A 14,740-nucleotide genomic window follows, 5' to 3' on the forward strand; every position below is an offset into this window, starting at 1 on the left:
CTGTTCCCATTTTTATCTCACTAATGTATGGATGTCCAAAGGTTTTTCCTGTAATGGAAAATTTAGAAAATATTAAAAGTTTAAAAATGCAAAAAAATAAAAATGCAACATAAATATCTGATTATCAATTGCATATATGGCAACATATTCAGTAATTTATTTTTACAGATCATTTTGAATTAAACCTCTTGACATTGTTTCATTATACCACAGGCAGTCACAGAAGAAATGTACCCTATTGCCAAACAAACAAACTAACAGAATATGTTTTAGTCCAACAGTCTTTAAAATCATCTACTGTTTGTGGAATTTGAGGTTTGTCTCTAGCAAAATAAGACAACTTTGTGTGCTTATCGTTGTTTCTGACCATTTTATTGAATTTTCGATCTCCCTTCTATTCACTTGGTTGCATGTCCTGTGTATCTTCGAGTCTTAAGTTAGAATAGGTATCAATAACGATTGCCTGATTAAAAAAGAGAAGGAAGGGGTGGGGCAGAAAGAGGATAACAGATGACAGGAGAAGAAATGAGTGAAGAAAGAGAGGAAAGGTATGAGGGAAATGGGAAGGAAAGGGCAACATTAAAGGAGTAAAAAACTACAGAGTGATTGGCAAGAGTGGAGGAAAGGGGCTGGCAACAGTGTTAGAAGTGTCACATGAAGAACAGTTTAGCGTTGTGGGATGTTAACATCCAGTAAAGTGGTGCTGGTTGTGTTTCTCTGTCAAATCCCATTGAATGTTTAATCAATAAAAGGAAATGTTCCAAATTATAAATTAAAAAAAGAAACAAACTAAGATGCTAAAGAAACCTAGGATAGAACCACGTTGTGACAAATGAATACAATGATACGGCAAATATATAGGGTAGCCATATAAGAGGGTGGCCATACCTTATAAGAGGATAGAGAGAAAAGGAGTAACTTAAGAATCTTTGAGAACTATTGCCTCCGCTGGGTACTGTGGAACTAAAGACAATGAAACAAAATATAATTTTACATACATTTAATTCCCAAATATGCAAGATCTTTATTTTCAATTTCTTGAAAAACAGAAAGGTGAGCAAAGGAAGATCTTGCACAGCGTCCGGGGAGAGGAGAGGAAGAAGGAAAGAACGAAGGAAGAAATGATTTATAAGCCCAAATACTGTTTTTTCTCTCTAGAGGAAGAGAAATAATAGAGATAACACTGTATGTCACCTGAAGCAACCAGTTTCCTAATGTTAATATTCACAGGGTCGGTCACCATGAAGCTGGTTATTTGGGCTTGCATCCTGTGTGTTGCCTTAGCGAGGAGGGTGAGTACATGAATTTTTCTCATTGTAGCAATTGGACACCCCTCAAATAACTAAAAAGAAAAGCTACTAACCTTATTAGCTTTTGTATCTATTGTCCTCCTCTCTCTTTTATTCTATCCCCTAGATCTACTGGAATTAAAATCTAATCTTAAAATAGTAAGCACGTTCCCTACACCATTTTTAAAATTCTGATTCTGTACTGTCTAATCTGGGAAGAATTCATAGAAAAAGTTGAAACTTCATTGGAAAACAAATATGTAGGGTGTTGAAAAAGTGTCTCCACTTCTCACGCACAGGGATACATACACACACATTAATGGACACACATACTCATATGCACTTGCACACTGACAAAAACAGAAGGTAGAAGAAAATAACAAGACCAAACCAATGAAAACAGCTGAATAATATATCACACGACAAATATTTATGTCCATGTAGAATATTACAAATCAAAATCCATCCAGCTAAAATCAAACTCCCCAAGGCAATTCTGCAGATAATATAATTAATTAATACTGATTATATTTCAGAAAAGAAAATGTAATGAATAAAAGACCTTACAGGTTCTTTAGTAATGTAGGAATATTGATATAGATATTTTCAATGGGAGCCAATGAGGTAGCATAGCAAGGTAATGTTCCACTGTTGCCCCAGCATCCCATATGGCCGCTGGTTCATGTGCCAGCTGTTCCATGTCCAATCCAGCTCCCTGCTTCCAGCCTGAGAAAGCAGCAGAGGATGGCCTAAATCTTTAGGCTCCTGCACCCATGTGAGAGACCCAAAGAAGTTCTTGGCTCCTGTTTTCAAATCTGCTCAGCTCCAGCATTGCAGCCATGAGGGGAATGAACCAGCAAATACAAGATGACCCCTTCTGCCTCTCCTCTGTATATGAAATCTGCCTTCTCAATAAAAACAAATCTTTTTTTTAAAAACATGCTTTCAATGAAATACTTGTAATCAAAGTAAATATTCCTTTTTTATCTTTTTTAGAGGCGTTTCCCCTTCATTCGTGAGGTAAAACATTTTATTTATATAGATGTATTTGTTTTTGTTTTAAATTGGATATTACATTGAGACTTTACCTGAATTTTTTTTACAAGGTAATAGACATAACTGCTGGCATATTAGTACTATTAGTAATCTCTACTGGTCGGGTGGAAAAATATTTACAGCCACAAAGTTATTTACAATATCCATGTTTGACCAGCAGGTGTGTGCTCCTTTTCAAAGAGCAGAGCCATAAAAACATGCACTTAATGTGTGCTCTGCCCAGCTTCCACTTAATGGACTTAGTTTACTTGAACAAATTAGGAAGTGGTTGCATCCAGAGAAGCTATGATTATATACCAGATTAAAGATAAAGAAATTGTATAATAGTGCCTTACGTATATTGAAGTGGAGTTTTGAAACTAGAAACTACTCGTAAAAGGGTGTAATGTAGGATGTTGGATGATTTCTATGTGATAAATATTCATTGATTAGAAAGGAGACCAAAGCATTTATTTAGCAATAAACTTTCACTTTGTTTCTAAGTTCCTTGTCATTTTTTAATCAAAACTTGTTAATGTGAGTGAGTTAAAAGTTTACATATATCCAGCCACAATTATGCAGTAGACAGACATGACAATCTAAGAAAAAAAGTCATAATGTTAGGTCTGGGAGGTGCATACCATTAGACACATTGCAACAAAATAGGAATCTTGTGAAAATAAACTAAAAACCTGAAGCATGGAATAATAGTATTTTAAATTATCTATGAATTAATATTATAATCGTCATATTCCAGGGTTCTATAATCCAACTAAATAATTGAAACTTACCTCTGCAAATATACTAGAATACACATCACTTGTGTCATGCATAGGGAGACTGACAAAATGATGTATGAGAAAACACTTAAATTGGTGATGAGGGAACCAACCTAAATTTGGATCAAAACATGAAACTTCAATTAGAAACTTTGGCTTATGTTGCATTCCAGACACAATATCACAGAAACCTCACCTAAGTTTCCTAGTGTGTAGCTTCCAATACATAACACAGAGACAATACAAAGCAAGCACTCATTTTATAATTTTTAAAATGAGCCATGCAATTCAAATCATAATATAAAATATTTCAAAGTTGCCAAAGTACAGTCCACATTTATTGAATGTGTGATGCTGTAAATCCCTGCTTAGTCATTGGGATTTTCTGGTGAACACAAATAACGATGTTATCTGAATATCTGAAGGTAACACCTCTAGACACAACACTTGATTTGTCATGTCTGAAAATGCATACATAGCTATGTGTAAGATGTTTAATCGACAGTATAGAATTACTGGAATTGGCAGTAAATTATAATTAATGGCCACACATCTAATTTGCAAGGCTGCGTTAGTGTACATGGGGCTGAGTATACACACCCACAGGAAAACAGCACAAGGCATAGCTTAGTCTCTTAGAAAACTCTAACAGTGTTGTGTGTTAGTCATTCTCTATGCATGCTATGATCACAAAGATATTCAGCAGTATGGAATCTCAAACTAATATTGTCTCCTTTGTTGCCTTAGAAATTCTTCTCATCCAGCGAAGAGGTAAAACATATTCGTTTTTATTTCTATTTTAATATATTAAAATGTACCTTACATTTTTTGCTTAAAATAGTATTTTTATTGATTATTATTAAAGTATTTATGGTGCTTTTTTTTGAAAATTAGAAGAAAGCAATCCTATGATAAGCTAATTTAAATATAAAATAATAATAAGCATACTTATCATAAAATATCCTGTAATTATTTTTCCAAATAAATATGCTATTTACTGTCACTTCCTGATATTGAGTTACTCTAATATTAATTCAATTATATAAATTAAGTAAGATTTACATAATAGAAAAGTGTTACCAATAAAGAAAGCAATGTTTTCCAACAAATATAAAATATGTCTACATTCATAACTGGTGTCTCTTACTTTAGAATCAACTTAGAACATATTTAAAGAACATAATCCTTCCTATAGATGGGTACTAACAAAAACACACAAACAAGTACATTGTCTGCCACATTTGAAATGATACGTATGTTATAAAAATAAAAGTGTTTCAATTGTAGTTCAACTAGCTGTGCAACAAAACAAGGACTCCAGGACACTATCTTGAAACCAGAATTGGCCTGCTTATGAAAATGGACACATTTATGATGAAATAAATGTATTTGAAACCTAAAAACATAATTTTTTATAAAATCTTATAGAATTGTGTAATCTTCCTGGCAGTCTGGCATACATATAAAAGACTAACTTCAACCACAGAAAAATATGAAGTTTCAACCAAAGAAATCTGGTTTGAAATCTAACAATCAGCTAAGAAGCAGCTTAACTAACTAATTAGGTATGCCGAGACAACAGGGAAAGCTATCACAGTGGCTCATAAAAAGCAGAGTTAAAGATTTTTTTTTTTTTGGTACAAAACAAATTCAAAAAAGCTCATGGAAAATGTGCATGGGTTTCAAAATTGCCTTATACAGAGTCAATGTCATTTAATTCTATTTTCCTACAAACTTTGAGATGTCTACCTGAATTTGCAAAACCAGTGGTAAGTTAATCACTTCTAGCCTGTTAACTGTCTTATAAACAATTTGAGCTGCACAGCATGAAGGAGTAAAGAGTTTGAGGAAGAGTAAGGAGAAGTGTAGAAAGGCAAATTTTGAAAACTGCGTGCTTGGAAGACGCAGAACAAGGAAGCGCTTTAGAGACCCCGAGGTTTCTGAGGGTATTTGGCAGGGCAGCAGGGACCAGAAAAAGAGGCGTGGAAGTTTAAATCCTGTCATCCTGCAGGAACGCTAGAAAGTGCAGGAGTTTCCTTCTGTTTGTGTCCCAACCTGGGTTGGAAAATGAAGCAGACCATAAAACTCTTATTTGCCTCAAAACAAAGTTTCTCCCTCAAGTACAGTTTATCTAATTTTGTTGAATGATTAATCCTTTCTTAGAAGTTTTATAGTTCACATAGTGGTTTTTTTTCCCAAACTTTCTATTCCTTCTTCACATTTCTGGGGCAGGGCGAGGGGAGAGGGAAAGGATAAGGCGAGAAGTCATACCCAGCCTCCCAACAATCCATTACCTGAGGATGGGGAAAGGCCACCCGACATCAACCCAGGATCAGAATGTGGTATGTGCTCCCAGGGTTCTGCCCAGGTGGATGCAGTAGTTTAAAAATGCTGTTGATCTCGCTGATCTATGGATGAGGAATCCCTTCTAATGTCCATTAGCTGCCCAGATATTTGCTGTCATCATTTGGTTGAGGTAGTTGTCCATATATTCTGCTTTTTCTGCTATGATACCAGATGTCTTCTGCAGACCCAAATGAACTACCATGTCCTCTGTGTGCACCATGTTCTGCCAACCAAAACTCCATCCTTTATTCTGAGGGGGAACAAATCTCATAGGTAGGCTCATGAACCTGGGCCAGGAAAACCAGGCCCCTCCGAACCCTCAAGCCCTGGGTCTCACAGACCCAGAACCTACTACACAGGCTGACCCAGCAATCTGGGCCCGAAGACCCAGGCCCCTCCGAACCCCTGACCCCAGAGCTCACGGAACTAGCACCCACCTCACAGGTGGGCCCTAGTATTTAGTCCAGGAGACCCAGAGCCCCTGGACCCTCCAACCCTGGGGCTCACAGATCCAGTACCCAACATGCAGGCAGGCCCAAGGCTCTAGGCCATGCAACCCCAAACCTGCCAGAACTCTCACCCCCAGCGCTAATGGACCTGACACCCACCATGTAGGCAGGCCCAGTGACCTTGGCCAGGAGACCCAGACCCTTCCAAACTCCCCACCTCTGGGGCTCACGGACTAGACACCCACCAGGCAGGTGGGGTTCGGGACCTGGATCAAGTGACCCAAGGCCCTGCCAGTCCTCCCACCCCTGAAGCTCATAGATCCAGCAACCACCTCACAGACAGACCAAAGGATCTCCTGTCACTGGGGCTCACAGACCCAGCACCCACCACCCCAGACTGGCATGACTCATCTTACCTCGGCATCTACCAGTGAGTGCTTCAGGCCCCTGTCCCAGCCCCAGTGTGAACTGGTTGGTGATGAGGCCCGACCAGGTCCCTCCTGTACCTCATCCTGGTTCTCAGATCTTCCAGTGGATATTATAAACTGGCCCAGCCTCACCCATCCCCTGACCTGACCTGCATGTATGCCTATGGGTAACCTGCCCTGGTTTGGGCTGCCCCTTTCCTTGGTTCTTGGACTTACCTGTAGGGACTGCAACCTGACAAAGGAGTTCACCAAACTCCTCTACCTGGTCTCCTAGTGGCAGATCTTGCACACACTGATGGATCCCTGGCCCAGATTGACTTTATCCACATCTTGTCCTGGTAGGAATGATGCCCTTGCCCAAATGGCCCATACCCTTTCTGATTTTTATTGTTGGGTGTTATAGCCCATCCACACCTAGTCTGTGATCAGACACAGCTCTCCTGTGGTTCAGCAGGAGCTGAGACTTAGTCCAACCTATTCTACAATCACCCTCACTCTCTTGAGTACCAGTGGGTACTGGAGTCTAGCCCAGACTGGCACTCCCCAGTCCACATCTGTGCCAAGGGAGATTGGAGCCATGTCCAGCCCAGGACAATGCTCTAATTCTGGCTTTCGCATTCACCAGTATGAGTTCAAGCCCAGCTGGGACATCCATTTAGCTCCTCAACTAGGCCAATTCCCAGCCACAGACCTTGTAGATGCTAACAGAGATTGCTGTTTCTGCATGAGTGAGCCCACATACTCCCCCACAGATTCTATCCCAAGGCTTGATTCACTCATGTATTTGTTGGCTTCATGGTCCAGCCTCACAGTCCCAATTCTGTTTTCTGACACTCTGGTGAGTTCCATTTTCTAGCCCTTCAAGTAGAATAAACTTATCTGTGTAAATCCCAAAAAAGTCATTCCTCATCAGGGCATGAACCCTCAGGTCTCGCTCATCTCCACCTTGGAAGCCCCACCATTCCCCAGATTCCATGTAACCCCATACCCCAAGTCTCCACAATGGACTACTTGGCAGCCCAAGAGCTTCACCTGGCACCATTGGTGCCCAGGTGTCCCAGCCCAAGTTGCTCCAGCTGCAGGGATCCACTGACCCACATGAGTGTTAAGAACAGATAATTTGGAGTCCCCAAAGATAAATATTATGTGTTTTCCCTGATCTCTGATAACCAATATACAGAGTACACAAAATGTAATCTGTATGAGTGAGATTGACATCCTAGGATTTGACTGTTGGTTATAGCCCTGGCCTATACTTCTGAGCAGGAGTAATCTGTTTTTCCTACTTGCTATGACATCTTGTTGTTGATACCTTTATCTTTTGGAATGTTAAGCCTGTGATTGCAAAGTGAAATGAAAACACACTATTGTAAAAATTCTCTAAAAGAAAAGAAAAAGTAAAAAGAAGGAAGGGAAAGGAAAGTAGGTGGATTATGGAGTCAGGAGGGATGGTAGGGTGGGGGAAAACTATGCTCCTAAATCTATATTATAAAATATGTGAAACATATTCACTTTATATAAATAAAAATGAAAAAATATGACAGCATATGTAATTACATTCATAATATGAGTAACAAGTAGCTAGGATAAACAAAGCACTTTAACCGACTTTTTTGCTTCTCCTTTAGGATTACAATGGCTATCGTTACCCACTTAATCCATCCGCGAATGTTCCTTTTGGTTTATGGAACAACAATTTGCCACCTCCTCCTCCTCCAGCTGCTAGTTACCCCTCAGCAAATAATGGCCCCAATTATCCTGCACGTGCTGGTCCTGGCAGAGAGACACCTTCATATCCCTGGGTTTTCACTGCTCCTAGGAAGCAGTATGCATACCAAGCCCCTGGTTATCCTCCAGCTAGTGGGTATAATGCTCCTGTTCCTGGGGCATCCCCACTTGTCCCACCTGGTGCTCTTGCAGCACCTGCTGCTCCATTTAGTTCAGCTGAGTCCGCTGCAGGCCTGTCTCCTCCATCTGAGCCTGCTGCAGCCCCACCTTCTCAATCTGAGCCTGCTTCAGGCTTACCTGCACCATCTGGGCCTGTGGCATCTGCGCCTCTTCCATCTGAAACTGCGATGGCTCACCTTGCTGCACCAGCACATGCTGCAGCTCACCCTGTTGCAGCTCACCCTGTTGCAGCTCACCCTGTTGCAGCTCACCCTGTTGCAGCTCACCTTGCTGCAGCTCATCCTGCTGCAGTTCACCCTGCTGCAGTTCACCCTGCTTCATCCAAGCCTGCTGGAGCTGAGCCTATGGCAGCAGAACCTGCCTCAGCCGAATCTGCTGGAGACGGAGAAGGAGACGACCCTCTTGCAAACAAACCTATCTCTGCAGCAGAGGCAGCTGCTGCAGAGCTGGCTGAAGCAGAGCCTCTTGCACCTGAACCGCTGGTATTTGAGTCTGCTGCAGATGAGCATACTTTAGATGAACCTGTTGCAGATGAACCTCTTACCACTAACCCTCTGATCGTTCCACCTCTCTCTGCAGAACATGCTTAAACTTCTCTTCCATCAGGTAGGTAGTATGTACCTCATCACAGTAAAGCATGATTTATAGAATACAAACACAACCTCCCAACAAACACATGAACTCTTAAAACATACCAACCAAACTGCCTTATTGATGAAACAGATTGACATTCCACGCGCCGTAAATATTGAAAATGAAAATTGTGATAAATTTTAATGGAGGTCTATATCCAAAAAACAAATTCGCAGGACGATGAACGTAACTGCCACCACCCAAGATCCCCTCAATATTCATGGCCACCCCATGCTCCCCTTGCTCTGATGCTCAACGTCTTCCTCCTGCCACCACAAACTGACTTGCATTTTCACACTTTGAAGTAAACGTATGAACACCTTTGTGCCTGGCTTTGTTCACCTTTAGACTCAGCCACGAAATTACCTGAATGATAATCTAAAAGTTTATTAGAATGCATAGTACAGGGGAAAAAGACTAGATCTAAATTTCATTCTTAAACAGAAACATATTTGATTCCATTTCTCTGCAAACTTTTTAAAAGATTTCTTTTCAATGGAAAGGTAGATTTACAGAAAGAGAAAGAGAGGAGATCCTCCATCTGCTCGCTCATTCCCCAAATGTTCACAGTGGCCAAAGCTGAGCCTATCCAAAGCCAGGAGCCAGGAGCTTCTTCCAAAGCCATCCATTGCTGCTTTCCCAGGACCTAATCATGCAGCTGGATTGGAAGTAGAGCAGTCAGGACACTAACCAACACCCAAATGGGATACTGTTGCTGCTGGCAGACTCTTAGACTGCTATGCCACTGAATCCCCACACATACACCATAAAATTTTTGTTCTTTCATGTATACAAATAGTTCTGTGCATAGATTTCACTATATGGAGACATTCTCTTTAAATAGAAAAAAAAACATTTGAAAAACAGGAGAGGAAGGAAGAATTGAGGAGAGAGTTTCCATCTGTTAGTTAACCCTCAAATTTCCACATAAGCCACAATTAGGCCAGACGCACAAGTACTTGGATTCTTTTCCAAGGCACATTAGCAGAAAAGATGAATTGGAAATTCCAGATAGCTGAAACTAGAGCTGACTAATGCCCCATTAGTCATTTCATCACAGTCATCTCCTGGGGATATGCCACCTTAGTTTCAAGCTCCTTATCCTATCCTAAAGTTTTCTTCTAGTTTTACTGTTATAAAAGTTCAATGGATAGAAAGTTCCTGAAGGATTTTCAATAACTAAGGTGGAATTCTAATTGAATATTGGTGGTTATTGTCACAATGCCTGTTAACAACCATTGCCAAGAAAATTAAAGTCTCAGTTTTGATTAAATTCTCACCATCGATCTATGATTTTATATTAATTTTACTATTATGTAAGATGGAAAGTTGATTATTATATGTAAGTTGAAAAGTTGAGATAGTTTGAACTCTTAAAAAGATTTAATTTCAGAATTTGTTTGTGTTTGGACTAAGTATCTTATCTATTAAGCTATTGCTTTTTAATTAGTTATTTAATTTTATATAAGCTATTTAATTCTAAATAAGGGAAAAACTATCTTTGTAATAAAGGCTCCATTAAGCTCAAGAAGGTATTTACTTCAGATCATTCAGTATCAAAACACAATAGTTGTCTGAAATTAGTATCCACATAAAACAATTTTTTCTGAGTACAAATGCATGCAAATCAGTTATAGCATCAAATTAGCCTGTATTTTAAGTGAATCATTACAAAAAACCATTAATTTGTAGACAGATGTATAGTAAAACTAATATTTGTCTTTTTCAGATACTGAGGCAGAAACAGTGAAATCTACAAAACTGTTCTTTCTGTTCCCTAGATTATTTCATTATAATAAAACAACGAATTCCACCAATACTGATCCATTTGTGATGATTTTTCACTAGACTTAATTTATGTCAAAGTTCACTTTAGTTTGATATTATGGTTTTTAACTCAAAAGATAGAAGGTCTACATCATAAATACATAAAAATCAGTTGTAACACATTAAACCCACCATTGCAATAAACACTTTTCTTTCGAACACTACCTAGAAAAATGCCACACAAGTATGAGTAGATTCTGATTTTAATGCTTTCGCCCCAAGCTTTGCAATGGATGAAAGGCTTCTGAGAGAAAACCAACCTTCATTCATGACCCTCTCTCTATACTCCCTTAAACCCAAAATATTTACATACTTTTAAAAAATGCAATCTATGCTATACTTGTCAGTACTAAGAGATGCTTGTCTACAAAAAACCTTGTGAGATCTATTTAGTTAGTACTCAGCTAAAATGTGTCAGAGACAGGATAGAAGAGCTTAATATCAAAACATGCAATTTGAACTATTTGGAAGTTCGGAATGTGCAGGAAATTAAGATGAAGTTAAGCCCAGTCTGAAGGCAAGTTACTAGTTTCTTGAAGCTGTTACAGTAAATGTCAACTAATTTATCAGAATGAAACCACTGATATGCTATCATGATCTAGAGGCCAAAATTCCATAATCAATTTTAGTCAATTAAATCAGCAGTGGTGGTCGAGTTGTACCCCCTCTATTAGGTTTCTGGGAGAACCATTCTTCCAGCCTCTCTCTCTATAGCAATGAAATTACCTGGTGCCTACCCACCTCTCTAATTTCATAGGCGAAGTCACTTTGTCTCAATGTAATAATAGGGAAATCTAGGAGAAATAGTTTTGTAATAAGCAGCCAATTTCTGCACATCTCAACATGTTAGCCAATATACATCAATTCTACTCTTCCTCTCAAGCAGAGAAAACTTTCTCTTCAGGTAAGACAGAATTCAGGATACTGACACGCACCAAATTGGAATATGATTCCTCCAGGTCCTGAGAACTGAGCTGAAAAGAAAAGTTGTCAACCCCAACTCTATTTATTCTCAGCTAATTATTTTTAAATATATACATAATAAGAGGAAGGAAGAAAAAACAAAGTTACCTGATGCTTAGCAATTAATCCTCTTCTTTTTTTTTAAGCTTTGCCTATTCTTTCCTTGAAAGGCAGAATTACAAAGAGAAAAGAAATGGGGGTGAGGAGGAGGGGGGAGAGAAGCTTCCATCCACTGGTTCATCCCCCATTGGTCTTTTCTGTCACAAAACAGTGAAGCTTCTAACTTATAATAAAAAGCACATTGACCATGCTATCCATGACATACTGGGCTGTTTAAAAGTGAAATCCACAGTTCTTCAACTGTCTTTTATTCAATGCAATCAATCCAGCAGTAATCGTGGCCCTTCAAGATGTGCTCCTCATCCTAAAACCTCTCACCTTGCCTACTGCTTGCAGCCTGGTGCCAGCTATTGCCATGCCTCAAAGGAATGAAAGCCTCATTTCTTAACTGATCTACCTGCTTCCAACTTTTTCTCTTCCCCACTTGCCTTAGCCACACATTTACACTAACCAGTGACCACTCGCCGTCATTAAATCACATACTATGCATACTATAATTTCTCTCTCAAATCCTCTAGTGAATTCTCTTTTGACAGGATCTCTTCTGATGCTGACCACAAGCTAAGTTGTTTTGACAAACGAGTTTTCAGCTTTACTTGCTGTCCACTCCATGTTGCTCCATGTTGCAAGTATAATGCTTGGGCTTTTTCCAAGTATGTTGTGTGTGTTCTTACCCAAGATCTGTGCTCTGATTTGTGACCAATTAGGATGCTTCTCCACCTCTGGGACTTATATAAGGTGTCATTTCAGAGTAGTAAGCCCTGAATATGGAATCTAATACATTCCTCCTCCCTAACCCATTTATTTTCTGTTCCATTACTGCTTTTTAATAGAAGTTATTACCTTCTAGTTTTAGATTTTTATTTACTTGTATATTTGTCTTTCCTGCTGCCTCCTTCCAACTTCACAAAAATATAAATTCATACAAGATTAAAAATTTACTCTTACCATGTCATCACCAGGGTCTATAACAGGGCCTAACAAAATATTGGCTATCAGTTACATCTTTGGAAAAAGCGTATTTTTAATTTTTAATAATTTCTGAAACATTGCTAATGTATACAATTGCTCTATCTTAGGTTAGAATAGAGTAATAATGTCATTTGTAGCCACACAGATATGTGTCTGAAAAAATGAGAATCTATGTCAGATAAAAAGTAATAATAGTAGCAAGTACAGGAATTATTAGTATGACTGCATCCCGTACTTGAATTCCTCAGTTCAAGCCCCGGCTTCATCTTCTGACTCTAGCTTCTTGCTAATGCAGACCCTGGGAGACAGCCTCACTGGTTTAAGCAATCAGGTTTTTGCCACCATGAGGGAGACCTACATCTACTTATCAGTTACCAGGTCCCAGAGGCTTGAGTCTCTGCAACTCAGATGGGAAATACAAATAAAGTTGTTGGTTCCTGGCTTCAGCATGACCTATCCATCGTAACAGGTATTTGTGGGGAAAAATCAGTAGACAGATGACCATTCTGTCTATCACTGTGTCTTTCAGATCAATCAATTTGAGAGAGAGAGAGAGAAGCAACCCATGTATAAAGCAGCCATGGTAACAAACATGGATAGCAGGCACAGAATTAAAGTCATGGATTCTTTTGCCCATTTAAGTTGAAAACTGAGATAGTCTCATCTGCCATCAGCAGATATCAAAGTTGGGCCCTTAGTATTACACCATCTACCCAGGAGTCCAAGTGACTGACTGATTACACTAGTTATTCTTATTTTCAAACAGAAGCATCTGTTCTCATATGTCCTATTCCCTTGCATGATACTTTACTAAAATCATCATACATTGTTTTACAAAATGCCTTTTCCCCATAGAAGTCTTGCACACAATATTGTCCTTTTTCTAGTAACTAATTTCACAGGAAAAGAACAGCCATAAAATACTCATGAGCAAAGGACTCATGGATCTCACATGTAACCCAGAGCCAGAAGCAGCTGATCTGCTTGTACTTTACCAGTTACTGTGTTCATCCCCAAAACAACAGTTACAAAAGCAACAGTTGATTCATTCATACAACCGTGCGTTTTTCACCCATGCAGTTTTCCCAGCTTCCCTCACATAATCTCATGCTTCTCTCTCAAGGATGATGCAAGCCAGCCAGTGCCTCCTCATCTGAATACTGAAACCAGTTCTACAAGGTATAATGACTCCACAACTACAAGATCTTGGAAATAATCCCCTTGTCTTAGCTCTCCTACTCCCAAGGTGGCAGCTGATTTGGTGGTGGTCTTTTGCTTTTTCCGTTCTCTAATAATCAACAGTTACAGTATGTTTTCTCAAATAATGTATTTTCCCTTTGTATGGGCTTAAGTCAGAGAACTCATACAAATTGTTTGCACATCTAATCATTCTTTTTTGTATTTTATTTAAACAACCTCATCTTTTCAAGCAAATTATATTCTTATTGGAAAGTCATATTTACAGAGAGAAGAAAGACAGAAAGAACTTCCAACCGCTCTTTCACTCCCCAAGTGATCACAATGGCCAGAGCTAAGCTGATCCGAAACCAGGAGCCTGGAGCCTAGAGATTCTTCTGGGTCTCCCACATGGATGCAGAATCCCAAGGCTTTGGACCATTCTTGACTGCTTTCCCAGAATACAAGCAGGTAGCTAGAAATGAAGTAGAGCAAGCGGGATATGAACCCAGCACCCATATGGGATCCCAGCGCATGCAAGGAAAGGACTTTAGCCACTAGGCTATGGTACCAGGCCCCAGTCTTCTTTTTTTAAGTTTTATTTATTTTTTTGGAAAGGTAAATTTATTGAGAAGAAATGAGAGAAAGAGATATCTTCCATCTGTTATTTCACTCCCCAAATGCCTGAAACAAGGAGCTTCTTCCAGGTCTCCCACATGGGTGCAGGTGCCCAAGGACTTGAGTCTTCTGGCACTGCTTACCCAAGCCATAATAAAGGGAGCTGGATCAGAAGTGGAGCAGCTGAGACTTGAACT

General features: G+C 39.4%; 1 protein-coding gene across 1 annotated transcript; it reads left to right on the plus strand.

Moving 5' to 3' along the window:
* The first annotated feature begins 1,241 nt into the window (after positions 1–1,241).
* On the plus strand, positions 1,242–10,684 carry LOC121147542 (proline-rich protein 27-like). Its single transcript, XM_040967437.1, has 4 exons — positions 1,242–1,292; positions 2,286–2,309; positions 7,955–8,840; positions 10,597–10,684. The coding sequence occupies exons 1-3, from the start codon at positions 1,242–1,244 to the stop codon at positions 8,822–8,824; spliced, it is 945 nt and encodes a 314-aa protein (XP_040823371.1). The 3' UTR covers positions 8,825–8,840; positions 10,597–10,684.
* Positions 10,685–14,740: the final 4,056 nt, after the last annotated feature.

This window comes from Ochotona curzoniae, unplaced genomic scaffold, assembly GCF_017591425.1.
Source record: "Ochotona curzoniae isolate NIBS_2020 unplaced genomic scaffold, NIBS_Ocur_1.0 scaffold_4506, whole genome shotgun sequence".
Taxonomy (NCBI): Eukaryota; Metazoa; Chordata; class Mammalia; order Lagomorpha; family Ochotonidae; genus Ochotona; species Ochotona curzoniae.

Bases quoted from the DNA above. Each gene is read 5' to 3' on its own strand.
- LOC121147542 (XM_040967437.1), top strand. From the start codon at position 1,242: ATGAAGCTGGTTATTTGGGCTTGCATCCTGTGTGTTGCCTTAGCGAGG. The intron at 1,293-2,285 runs GTGAGTACATGA...TATCTTTTTTAG, and splicing joins GTGTTGCCTTAGCGAGGAGG to AGGCGTTTCCCCTTCATTCG. The intron at 2,310-7,954 runs GTAAAACATTTT...CTTCTCCTTTAG, and splicing joins GTTTCCCCTTCATTCGTGAG to GATTACAATGGCTATCGTTA.